The 13092-nt window shown below is 45.2% G+C and overlaps 1 protein-coding gene across 2 annotated transcripts in view; it reads left to right on the top strand.

Moving 5' to 3' along the window:
- Positions 1 to 6706: 6706 nt before the first annotated feature.
- CACNB4 (calcium voltage-gated channel auxiliary subunit beta 4) overlaps positions 6707 to 13092 on the top strand; it is a 135309-nt gene continuing 128923 nt past the window's right edge. For both annotated transcript variants that reach the window (XR_014504341.1, XM_083410265.1), the window contains exons 1-2: positions 6707 to 6875; positions 7139 to 7222. Coding sequence is in view for 1 of the 2 variants with exons in the window: in XM_083410265.1 (XP_083266391.1) it covers positions 6819 to 6875; positions 7139 to 7222 (141 nt within the window). In the remaining variant the exon portion in view is untranslated. The remainder of the gene's footprint in view (positions 6876 to 7138; positions 7223 to 13092) is intronic.

A 13092-nucleotide genomic window follows, 5' to 3' on the forward strand; every position in this document is an offset into this window, starting at 1 on the left:
TTTGTGGTTGAACAGCATGTTTAGGTAGGGTTCAGAGACGCATGAATAGAGTTTTGCCCCCACAACGGGGTGCTCCAGCTTCTGAGAGTAGGTGAAACTCTGGGCATGAGATGTGGCATGTGGGGCTGTATCTAGATCAGAAGGTTGGCAGTAATCGGGGAGAGTGTTGCGAGCAGAAATGCCTTCTGTTTACCCAAATGGTTGTCTAGATCCCATCCTTGTGCAGCAGAATTTGAAAATGCGCATGTCTGATCCAGTTAACCATATAATAGTAGACCTCTACGCATATCTGTACTTCAGTGAGAAGCCATGCACACAAACTTCTAATGAATGCACAAGATCTATCTCGATCCAGCGAATGGAGACCTGATCAGATTATTGGCAACAGTGAAGCCCCCTTATTAAGAGGGAGATTCCATTTTCCCTGCTGTGGCCTCTGCTCCTTTCCCCTCCACAGGTAATGGTGCTATCACCAGTTGTCTGTTTGTCTCTCGTGCGTGCACACTCGCACATAGCCCAATGAGAGTGATAAGTATTTATAAAAAGTATTCCTGTTTTCTTGTGACTTTCCTAAATGCTTTGACCTTGAGCCACTCAGATAAACGTAATCGCACCAGATTCATGCATGTAACTACTGAGTGCCAAATAGTATTAATGAAGATAATTTGCCGCTGGCTGAGGTCTCAGCTGATCTGCACTTTGAAAAAACTGGGGGAGGAGGGGGAGATGGAAGAATAGAGAGAGAAGTTGTTCAGCATATTGTTCATAACCATTAAGCCAAAAGATTACTCACAGAACATAATACAAGCTAAGGACACCTTATGACCCAGTTAAGAGTAGGAAATAAAGGATTATGTAACTTGCCATCCTTATAAGGCTTGGGAGCAAAATGTTCCTGTGAGTCATTCTGACTCCTTAACTCACAGGAGCCTATACTGTCAATTACTTTTTTGCATTAAGTGAATCCCTCTAATCTTTTGTGGGTTCATGTGTGGTGAGCTGTCTTAAATTCAAGATGCCCCTTTTTGCTGGGGATGGCCAATGGGTTTTGCTTTCAAAACTCTGCCGAGTTAACCACTATTTATTTTTTTCTTCAGCCCCTGGTAATGTGTTGCCTTGCCAGCAGAGAGTGAAGACTTGCATGTGGTATTTTATGTATATATGTAGTGCAGAGAGGAGAATAAAACTTCATGATAGTGTCAGGTTGGTTTGACACCAACAGAGGGAATTGGCATTTAAAGGACAATTAGTACATGTACCATAATTTCTAAATAGTGCTCAGCCTAACAACTTAACAAAAGCTGATGGATCTTTACAGAATGTAAGTGCCTTTTCCTTCAAAGAGGCTTTCTATCTCCTGAAGGATTATTGCATTATTATTATTTTTAAAAAGGAAAATATGCCTTTTTGTTTCTGTTCTTATCGTAGCTTTTAGCTATATAAAATCTTATATCTAGCTGTGGATAATGGCAAGGCCTATATTGCTTCCTAATGGAGGGGAAACATTCGTTACAAATTGCAATATTCCAGCTATTCACAATCGTTCAGCTCCTTTATGTGAACGTTAGTGGCAAAGCTCTGCTTTCACAACAGAACAAAAATATTTTATAATAAAGTCCAACTTGCACTTTTCTTCTCCACGGGGTAGCACTTTTTAAAAAGGTTTTGACATATTTCTGTGTAATGCTGGACTTCCAGGCATTGCTGCCTGGATTTTATCAGCATTGTGCCCATCAAAGGTAGGGAAATAAAATATCCTTGTGAGGCAAAACTAAGTTTCAGCTATACTGTGTTGACAACATGAAACACGCAAAATTGCAATAGGGTTAAAACTCTGCTGCAACTGTCTGGATTTCTGAGTTCCGAAAATTAAGAATGCTGCAGAGGACGGCACAGTCCATTATAGCTGAGGATCGATCCACTTCCACACAAAGCTGCAGGCCTCAAAATAAGAGGCAGGCAAACTTCTCCCTTTGGTCAAGATTCAGTAAAGGTAAAGGGACCCCTGACCATTAGGTCCACTTGTGACCGAGACTGAGGTTGCTGCGCTCATCTCGCTTTATTGGCCAAGGGAGCCAGCGTGCAGCTTCCGGGTCATGTGGCCAGCATGACTAAGCCGCTTCTGGCTAACCAGAGCAGCACATGGAAACACCATTTACCTTCCTGCCGGAGCGGTACCTATTTATCTACTTGCACTTTGAGGTGCTTTCGAACTGCTAGGTTGGCAGGAGCAGGGACTGAGCAACGGGAGCTCACTCCGTCGCAGGGATTCGAACCGCCGACCTTCTGATCAGCAAGTCCTAGGCTCTGTGGTTTAACCCACAGCACCACCTGCGTCCTTCAAGGTTCATTACTAATGTCTTAAATAAGCTACTGTGAGTTGAGACGGAATGTAGGAGAGCTCCACAGTTCTGCAGGTTCTTTCAAGTTTCCTCCATTGAAGGTTCCTTCAAAATTGCCACCAGCCAAGGAATAGGGCCCTAGAGATATTAGACTACCAGTTGCATGACTTTTGACCATACTGGCTGGGGCTGGTGGAGACTGAGGTCCAACAACATCTGCAGGACTACAGATGCTCCATCCCTGCACCCCATGCTCTCCTTTGCTCCTTGTATTTAATTTGGTCCAATGGATATGCAAGAGTGCTCTAAACCAACCTGTGTGTCTCTGGACTATTTAGGGTGGGTAGGATTCTTGGTCCATGATGGCAGTGTGGCTTTGTTGAAAATATTGAGGTCAGTACTGTATTTACTCTAATACAATGCACACCTTTTTCGGCCAAATTATGTCATGAAAATTAGATTTGATGGCGCATTTACATTCTCCAGCAAATACCTTTTTCATATAAAGGTTTTGAAAATTGAAGTGTGCATTAAATTTGATGGTGCATTGGATTCGTCTAAATGTGGTAATGCAACCCTTTGCTTTGCAATTGCTCTTAAGAATGCATGTAAAGCATATAGTACAGGTGCCGGAAGCTGCGGTTTTTGAGATGTTGCTGGACTTCAGTCTCCATCAACGCCGGCCAGTATGGCCAATAGTCATGAATAATGGGAATTGGGAGTCCTAACAACACCTGGAGGGGCATGGGTTCCCCACCCATAGTGAGTATGCCAAAAGGTAAAAGTAAAGGGACCCCTGACCATTAGGTCCAGTCGTGCAGCTTCCGGGTCATGTGGCCAGCATGACTAAGCCGCTTCTGGCGAACCAGAGCAGTGCACGGAAACGCCGTTTACCTTCCCGCCGGAGCGGTACCTATTTATCTACTTGCACTTTGACGTGCTTTTGAACTGCTAGGTTGGCAGGAGCTGGGACTGAGCAACGGGAGCTTACTCCGTTGCGGGGATTCGAACTGCCAACCTTCTGATCGGCAAGTCCTAGGCTCTGTGGTTTAACCCACAGCGCCACCTGCGTCCCAATGCCAAGAGGTACAACCATATTACAATGGCAAAATTTGTAGTCAAAAGGTAATATTTTTATGGGACATTGGAATGCTCAGAGTGCCAAGATACTCCACTCTATCCCCGCTCCCCAAGGCCATCAACATTCTGTGCTCACTGAGCACCCCAGGGCCATAAAACTGCTACCCCCCCTCTCCACATATCCCTCACCTGCTAAAGATGTATTTGCACTTTAGCAGATCTTGGTTGACATCTTCCTCTCGTGTGTAAATGGCACCTTTGGGGCTATATCAGGAGCTCACTGAATGAGTTCACTATTAGTATATATGGTGGCAACTTGAAAAACGTACCGATTCAGGGCCACTCCTATTTCCGCATCCTGGACCGCAAATAAGGAGACATTCAGTGTTTGATTTCTGAGGACAGATTTATATGTGATACTCTTATGTGAAGGATAATGACCATGTAAGTTTTCCTACACAGTCTGTGTTGCATTTAAGAGGTAAGGTATCTATGGGCTGGCTCCTATGTTAGAAGATGGGGAGAATGTTTTTTGACCTAACTGTGTTCACAGTGGCTCCTTGTAGCCCTTTGTGTTCTGCTGTTGCTATGCAACCTGTTACCAGGATAAAAATTCAAGTTGTCCCATTTGTTGTGCATTTTATTCACCAACTGCCCATTTATCATCAGCAACAGCACCGTAAGATGGGAGTGTGTTATAGGATGCTTTGAAAGCCTCAAAATATTATCAACTGCCACCTAAGCTTGAGCTTATTCATTACAGGTGCTGAGCATAGAAAGACAAACTAGAATGCTTACCAATCAAAAGGTTTTAATGACCTGGCTTTGTTGTTTTACAACATTTAAGTCATCTGGCCTACATTAATTAGAACCTCAAATCATGTGCTTTTCGGAGAAATGGAAAGGGATCATGTTTTTAAAAATCTATAAGCTAGCAGGAAAGCCTAGCTTAGGAACACAGAAAATAATGCACATTCCCAAATGTGGTTATATAGGCATCTGATTGGCTACTGTGAGAGCATAGGAAGCAAACTCAGAACATTGGTCCATATAGCACAGTACTGTCTGTATTTGATGACAGTAGTTCTCCAGGATTTCAAAGAGGGGGATTGCCCATTCCTACCATGAAATGCTTGAGGATTGAACCTGGGACATTCAAGTGCTAATCCCCCCCCCCAAACCACAGCCAAAGTTTCCCTCAAGGTGGACTTAGATGGACCTTTGGAGGCTCATTGCCTTATGCCCTTCTGAGGTGCATGGCTTAGAGGAGGTTACTAGTTCCCCCATTAAAAAAAACACACGCAGTGTTGGAGAAATAACCCCCCTATTTCTCCCAAAAATCTGACGAGGTTTGAGCTCAAGGATATGAGCTGAAGGAGAAACCACTGCTAAGCGATCTCAAGTAAGACCTGCGGTTCCAAAGTGCTGCGGGCGCGTTTTCATGAACACAACTCAGCCTGATGAAAAAGCCCCCTCCCCCAGGGCACTTGAAAGGCTGATGGTGGTGGTGGGGGGGACAAAATAAAATGAATAAAATAAAATATAAAAATTCCTTCCAGTAGCACCTTAGAGACCAACTAAGTTAGTTATTGGTATGAGCTTTCGTGTGCATGCACACTTCTTCAGATACACTGAAACAGAAGTCACCAGACCCTTATGTATAGTGAGAGGGTGGGGAGGGGTATTACTCAGAAGTGGTGGGAATGGGTGATTGGCTGATAGGTGTGGTAAACCTGTTGACGACTGTTAATGACTGCAGTTGGTCTTGCAGGAAAAAGCAAGGGGTGAGATGGCTAAAAATCATGTATAATGAGATAAGAATCCAATGTCTCTATTCAGACCAGGTCTTTCCATGGTTTTAAATTTAGTAACGGCGTGCCTGGCGTGCTCTGGTCCATGGGGTCACGAAGAGTCGGACACGACTAAACGACTAAACAACAACAACAACAAATTTAGTAATAAGTGGGGGGAAAGTGTTGATGGGAAAGAAAGTGTGTGGCGTTACAGTAAGGTTTTTCAATGAATCCGGGGATACTCAGTGGCGTAGCGTGGGTTGTCAGCACCCGGGGCAAGGCAAGTAATTTGCACCCCCAAACCCGTGGAGTTGCACCCCCTAACCCGTGGATTTGCGCCCCCTAACCCTAACCCCCAGATGTTGCGCCTGGTGCGGCCGGCCCCCCCTGCACCCCCCACGCAACGCCACTGGGGATACTTTTCAACTTCAATGGATTTTGTATGGGGACAGATTTGTTAATCCGGGGACTGTCCCCGGGAAACGGGGACGTCTGGTAACCTTACGTTACAGGACCTAATACAGTGGTACCTTGATTCTCAAACGCCTACGTACTACAATGCCTTGGTTCCCAAACACTGAAAACCTGGAAGTAAGTGTTCTGGTTTTCGAATGTTTTTCGGAAGCTGGACGTCCGATGCGGCTGTTGTCTCCAGGGCACCTGCACCAATCAGAAGCTGCATCTTGGTTTTCAAACATTTCAGAAGTCAAACGGACTTCCGGAACACATTAAATTTGGCACTTTTGTATTTGCTATTTATTTTGCTTTTTTGTTTTTGAGGCTTTTTCAGTTAATTTGTTTTTGTGACTGTGTGGAACCCAGTTCGGCTACTGATCGATTGATTGTGTGATTGAGGAAATGAATAAAAGCCCCCTATCTAAACAACGACTCTCATCAGTGCAGGTAAGTAAAAAACAATAAATTTAATTATTTTATTATCTTATTTATTATCTTATTTTATAGTACAGTACAATGATTACTGCTTTCATTTTATGGATCAATTGCCTTGTTAGATAGTAAAATTCATGTTAAATTGCCGTTTTAGGGGTTGTTTTTAAAAGCCTGGAATGGATTAATCCATTTTGCGTGACTTTCTATGGGAAACCATGCCTTGGTTTTGGAACGCTTTGGTTTCAGAACGGACTTCTGGAACGGATTAAGTTTGAGAACCAAGGTACCACTGCATATTTAAAATAATGTGTGTGCTTGAGGAGCGACGTTCTAGTCGGGAGTGGGGGAAAGATCCAGGGAGACCCGAATTTGGTGGTGGGTGGGCAGGTGGGTGCAGGGGCGTTGGGAGGATTCCCAACCCGTCTCTGGCTTTCGCGCAGCTCTGCTTGAGCGCTTTGCAAAGTGAGAGAGCGGCGGCGGCGGGAGGGTGGGAGGGAGCGGAGTGCAAAAGCGGCGCGGTCTCTTTAAGGATCCTGCCGCTCCGCCAAGCAGCGCCCCGCGCCGCCGCCGCCGCCTCCTCCTGCATCCCCACGCGCACGCAGCTGCCAGGCGCAGGCAGAGCGGCAGCCGGAGCCATCCGGGGCGGCGTGTCTTGCAAGGCGCCTGGCGAGAGCCCCCTCCGCCGCCGCCGCCGCGCCCTCAGGCTCGCAGCATGTCCAAGCACCCATCGTCGTACGGCAAGAACGGGCTGGCGGACCCCATCTTCCAGGTGCGGCCGGCGGCGCGCTCTCCCTCCGCTTCTCCCGTGGCCTCGGGGGGTGGGGTGGGGTGGGGATGGGGCTCGGGCGAGTCCTTGGTGCTCCTGGCGGTGTCGACGGGGGGCCTCGTCGGAAGAGACGCCTGTCGGGGATGAGAAGGAGGTGGGGGGCGGGGGAGAGCGAGCAGGGAGGCTGAGGCGCGCCAGGAGCCGGGGGTCGTGTGAATGTGACGCGTGTCTCCTAAAAGGCTCTTCCCCTCCGCTCCGTTTCCCAGGGGAGCAGAGGCACGGCGACCCGCAGGAGCCGCTTGAAACGGTCCGACGGGAGCACAACTTCCACCAGCTTCATCCTCCGGCAGGTAAGGCGGGAAAGGAGGCGCTGCCCGCCTCGCCCGACGGTGCCAGCCCTTTGGGGAGAGTCGAGGGCGCCCAGCCCGCTGCTCTTTCAAATGCCGTCTCTTTATTCCTGTTCCTTTTGAGGCCACCCTCCTCGCGCCCCTCTTCTCAGAGGGGCGAGTGAGGGCCCGGGCTTGCTTCTTTTTTTCGTGCTGCAACGTTACTTTGAGGGGAAACAACCACCCAACCAGTTGTTTAATTTTCTTTTTTTCCTAAAGTGCACAGCGAAGAGAGTTTATTCAGCGAGAGGGAGGCACTCGCGCACATGCGCGTGGGTGAGGTATCATTGTGTTTCTTGGGCACAGGCTGCCTTTATCCCCCAGGTTCTTGAAAAGCCGTTTCTTAGGCACAAGTCAGTTTTGGTTGGAGTGGCGTTTTTAATGGGTGTTCTGAAAAGAACAAGGAGCCTCTTTTTTTAAAAAAAAATATATATATATATACAGTGGTGTTGAGCTGTGGCAACTGAATAAAAACCTACATGCAAGCACAGACCTTGTATCTGAGGAATTGCAACCAGGCGGCTCGTTTTATTGATTGTATTTATTTATTCCTGCACTTACATCCCACTTTTTCCTCCAAGGAGTTCTTCCCACTCTCCATTTTCTCCTCACAACAATCCTGTGAGGTAGGTTAGGCCGAGAGAGACAGTGACAGGCCCAAGGTCACCTAGCTGAACTTCATAACAGTGGGCATTCGAACCCCTGGATTCACCACAGTGGGATTATAGTGTTGGGCCAAGTTAGTGGGACGAACAACCGATACGAATGGTAACTTATGGGGTTCAGTGGCAGTTCATGTGGCTGCGTCCCACTCTCCTGCTTTTCCACCTTATACAGATTGAACGTATTCATAGCAGACAATTTACATGTGAAGGGGTTTGCTAGGAGCATAAATGACCAGATTGCATTCTATGAGCTGTGTAAGAAAATACTTCTTTTTGTTCTTTGCACATGGGCCAGTTGGTGGTTTGGGCAAGTGAAGTTCCCCAGCCTGAGCCTTCTTCCAGTTTGGGCGTTGTGTTAGGCCTGTTCAGCATGGATTGCAGAAGAATGCTGGAAACTGAGAAGGTTTCAGCCCTTGGTATTGGGGATTATGTGCCTCTTGCAACCTGTGCTGTGCTAAGAGGAAAGAATGAACGCCCCCAAGTGCAGCTAGCCTTTGCCTGGTCACTGAGGAGCTTCAGTCAGTTCACAGGCATCTGGAATTAATGGGCAATGCAAAGCACAGGTTGTGGTGTCCTAGAAGCTGACATGCTGGGGGGCATATTTTTCCTTTACAAAATGGTGCTGCCTATTACTGGCTTAAATTTTGTGGGGGGGATGTCAGTCTTGAGTGGATTTATCGACAGGGCTATATATCCGCAAGATCAAAATGCTGTTCTGGTTTGGCTGATGGAGTTTAACCTGTTCCTGGTGGGGAGGAGAGTAAGGAAGGAATAATATTTCTTCCTTGGACATGTATTTTCTCGACTATTCAATAAATCTCCATTTGACCTCACCTTGACCTTTAATATTTCAGACTGGACACACCTGGATTCAAATGCAAGTTTGCCCACGCTTAGCAAAACAAAGGAGGCTAGATATTTGACTGCCTAAGGGCAGAAGACAGCTATCTGTAGGCGGGTTAGACAAAAGGAATCCACTTTTATGTGCATTACAGACAGAAATAAGACACATGACCCAGGGGAGGTGAATTGGAAATGGGTCTGGGACCTTATATAGGAAAGTTGCACTATCCTTTCCCGTAAACTGGAAGCGGTGTGGGATTTAATCTCTTAAATCTTTCCAGTGTGTAGCATATTTCTTCTATACTGCTAGACAGCAGTTTTCAGTTAATTCTAGTGGCTGTCTTGTTGGATTCTTCTCTTCCTTAGAGAGAGAGAATGGGTGAGCTGTCCTGAGCTGAACTAGGTCGTATCCCATCGGCTTGACTCCGTGATGTACTGATCGTTAAATTTAGACTCGAATGCAGGAAACTTCTCTTTTACTGTCTTGCGTGCTGTGAATGTCTCAGAGCACCTTTGTGTGTAGGCAAAATTAGTTGGTATGTGCTTACATGCTATGCATGGATCAAAAGGATTGTGATTCATTCAGCATGCCATAGGGAGTTTTGCATCTCTTTCTCATGTGGCAGTTTCCCAATCTTAACCCTGACAAATCTCATTTGAAAGTGAGGGGTGTTTCAAGATAAGTTCGTGATCTGTGATTGCAGGTTGGAAAGAAAAGTCAATATTCCACTGGCTGTGCCTTGAGTGTACCTAAAGTAGCCGCTCTTTGGATCCTAGCCACTGTCAAAAAGATGGTATTGGCTTTCCCAAATAGTGGAACATCTGTTATACCCACTTCTGCCAAGTGCTCGGCCTGAAGAAGGAACTTTAGTGCTTTACATGGTGCTTTATGTATATTGTGGAGGGATATGTTGTTTGGAGATCTTTTCATAGGTGTAATATGCATACTTTTATATGTTTGCAATTATATGCTGGGCATGATCCAGCCAGTTAAGTACTTTTTAATTTCACTTAATTCATTCCCAGCTAACTGTGCATAGGTCTGCACCCTAAATCCTATTGCTTTCATTTCCATTGCTTGTTTATCCTTAGAAAAATGCTCAATTTTGATTACATTATGGCTGTTATTATTACAGGTATGTTCTTCACATTTGTTTTTGATATGACTATCTTAGTAATTATTTCTATATCTTCTTAAAAGAGCTGGGCTGTGTTTATGTTTCAAACCTTCTGTGAGCATTTTTTGTTGAAGCAGAACATGATGGTGGTAAGAACTTGAAATCAGCACAGCATTCTTTGGGGTGGTTGTTTCCCCCATAAGAAACAGACTTAGGACAGGGATAGTACAGGTGAGAAGCACATTTTACCCATATGCTCCTCCACCAGACTCTGGCCATGCCACTTGCAATGGCAGAACGTTACACCAGCCCTGGATCTGGCACAAGGAATTTCAGTGAGAAGGGGATTTCAAAAACAAAACATTGCATCCAGGACTACCTTGACTTTATTGCCGTAACAGAACGTGGCGAAATTCGGCACCAAGTCACAGCACACCACCAGCAATCTGGTTGTCCTCCTTGCGTGTCCTTGCCCCCCCCCCCCCCGTTGCTTGGCAAAAGAGCCTTTTCCTCCTTGTGTGGTTGTTAAACCCTTGTCCCATGGAGGGGCTGTGGATGAGTTTTTTCAGGCCCCTGATCAGGAAGCTATGTGGGTGCTATGTTGGCTGGGCTTTCCGTCCTCTCCTGGCAGTAGAAGGGCCATCATTGTAGGCACCACTGGGGGTTGATGGATGAATGGCACTGTGTGTGATGATGCAGGGATGTGTGCTGAGAGCGGGTCCCTGTTGTGTGTGCAGCATCAGTGGCATAGTTTCTGAACAGTGAGGAGTGCATTCCTCAAGCTCCCTTCCTTTGAAAGTTACTTCAGGCACAGGGATCTGCCTTATATCTTCTGCTGTGAAGAATCCTTCAGGTTCTCTTTAGTCTTTTTCGTCCTTCAGCACACAATTGACTTGTTTGTTATCCAAAGGTCCAACAGCCTCCCTAGCTAGTCTCCTGCTACTAATGCCTTTAAATAGTGTTGTTGGTGGTCTTTTACGTTTTTAGCAAAAATTATTTTTGAGCATCCCATATCGTCTGCTTGTATATCTTTTGTTGAAGTTTGTGTTCCTTTTTGTTCTCCTCCTTTGTTCAAAGTCTTCCATTTTCTAAAGGAAATCTTCCCTCTAATAGTTTATTTGACTCTCCTGGCTATCTGTGCAGGCATCCCCCTGGCCCTTGTGGTACCTTTCTCAATTTGTTGTATGCATTTTAACTGAGCTTCTAATATTGTGGTTTTAAACACCTCCCAAACATTTTGGAGAGGTCTGACCTTCTTGAGTTGGCCTTTCAACTTCCTTTTTAGCAGTCCCCTCATTTTTTTGAAGTTTTCTCTTTTGAAGTCAAATGTGATTGTATTGTATTTTCTTGGCAATTGCCCACTTACATACATACTGAAGCTGATAGTACAGTATCAACTCTTGTGTTTTTAGTCTATAGTGCTTTGGTCTTTCTGAATAGTTGTCATGTATTACTTCACTCTCGATGCCTTATTCTAGTCCTCCCTTACCTGAACACTCATAATAATAATGCTTTTCCACTTTACCCCAGAGGGGTGATTTGTTCTGAAGCGGACGCTGCTGCCAGGCCCTACTGCCACCAGTTTAAAACCTCATTTAAATAAAAAATATGATGATGTGCCAACAGTCTGATTACATTCTGCTTTGTACAGGCCTGGTTTATCCCAAAGCACGTTTAGCAAATGAGTTGTTTAATTTCTCTTGTGTTACCTTAAATTTATACCTGTTTCAGTGCCCCCCCCCCCTTTATTGCATGTTAGAATCCATACTCTTTATTTGATGCCTATTTTAGGGATCTGATCTTTGAACAGTATTTTGGAACAAAATCCTAGGAACATGTCTCATTAAACTCATTAGGCCTTACATCTGAATAGGCATGCATGGGCTTCTGCTTTTAGGCAGTGTTTGAAACAGAGATATGAAAGCTAGGAGCTAGGTTATGGGTCCAACGACAAAATGTCTAGGGAAACTTTTTTATTACAAGAATACAAAGCTGAATATGAATGAACTGCAGCTAAAACATTATGTTCATTTTTCACATTATTATGGAATAGGACATCCCTATTTTCATCAGAGAAATGTTGGGGGGTATGCAAATGTCGGAATGGACTTACATGCCTTTCATGAATCTTGAAACCCTTGCTCGCTGAGATGCAGACACAAATGGCACACCATGTACTGTTGAGCTGCTCTTGCCATTTGGGGGATACAGAAGTATGTAAATCTGTTTGCAGTCCAGGCAGTGCAAAGGTTTAGCATCCCCTGGCAGTGTACATTGACTTAAGTGTTATGCCAGATGTGAGCTAGGAGGCAACTGAGATATGAAAGCTAGGAGCTAAATGGCACCTTCAACCCAGGTTATGGGCACAGCAACGGAATGTCTAGGCACACTTTTTTTATAACAAGAATACAAAGCTGAAAATGAATGAACTGCAGCTAAAATATTATGTTCATTTTCACATGAAAATGGTCTAGTCCTTCCCCTGCCCACCCCACTAATATTCTTAAGAGTGTCTCTTTTCTAGTCTTCAGAGAGAAGCTAGAAGTGGGGGGGGGGGGCAGTGAATGATTTCCTGTAAATGCATTTTGTTTGGATAGCAGGACCTGCATGTCCTGAGTTCAGAATGTTAGTTGCATTGGTGAATCTTGTGAGACCAGTAGGCTGCAAGAGACGCACATACAGTTCTACTTAGCCTTTGCGATAGGCATTCCATTGCTTTATAGCTACTGTCATTCCAAAAAACAGAATGACAGCGATGCCAAGCTGAACAATTCTCAGTTTTTATTGGTGGTTTGTGTGAGAGAGAGGAAGAGAGGGGGAGATGGACATCATTGTCAGACGAATTATAGAGAAAGGAAGAAAGAAGAACTGGCAACTTAATATAACCTTCTGTCAAAAGCACTGGGATGGCTGCATCAAAAATTAATAAAATGAATTTCATTTCAGCCCACAATAAGGGGAATGATGTGCCAGTCTGGCAGACCTTGCAGAAAGGCTCTTGGGCTCTTTGTGCATCAGTCAGAAGGATGTGCTCAGACAAAATGCATGCTCTTTTCAGGTAGTAGTGTGCAATTTCCTTGCCCCCCAGAGCTGTTTAACTACAGCTTGTATTAAATGCTCTCCTGTGTGAGCAGAGAGCAGTCATGTTGCATTTCAAGGAGCAGTTTTCAAAGGTGAACTATAGAACTAATAACGTGTATTGTTTTCA

The sequence above is a fragment of the Podarcis tiliguerta genome, assembly GCF_965153285.1.
Source record: "Podarcis tiliguerta genome assembly, chromosome: 1".
NCBI classification, from domain to species: Eukaryota; Metazoa; Chordata; class Lepidosauria; order Squamata; family Lacertidae; genus Podarcis; species Podarcis tiliguerta.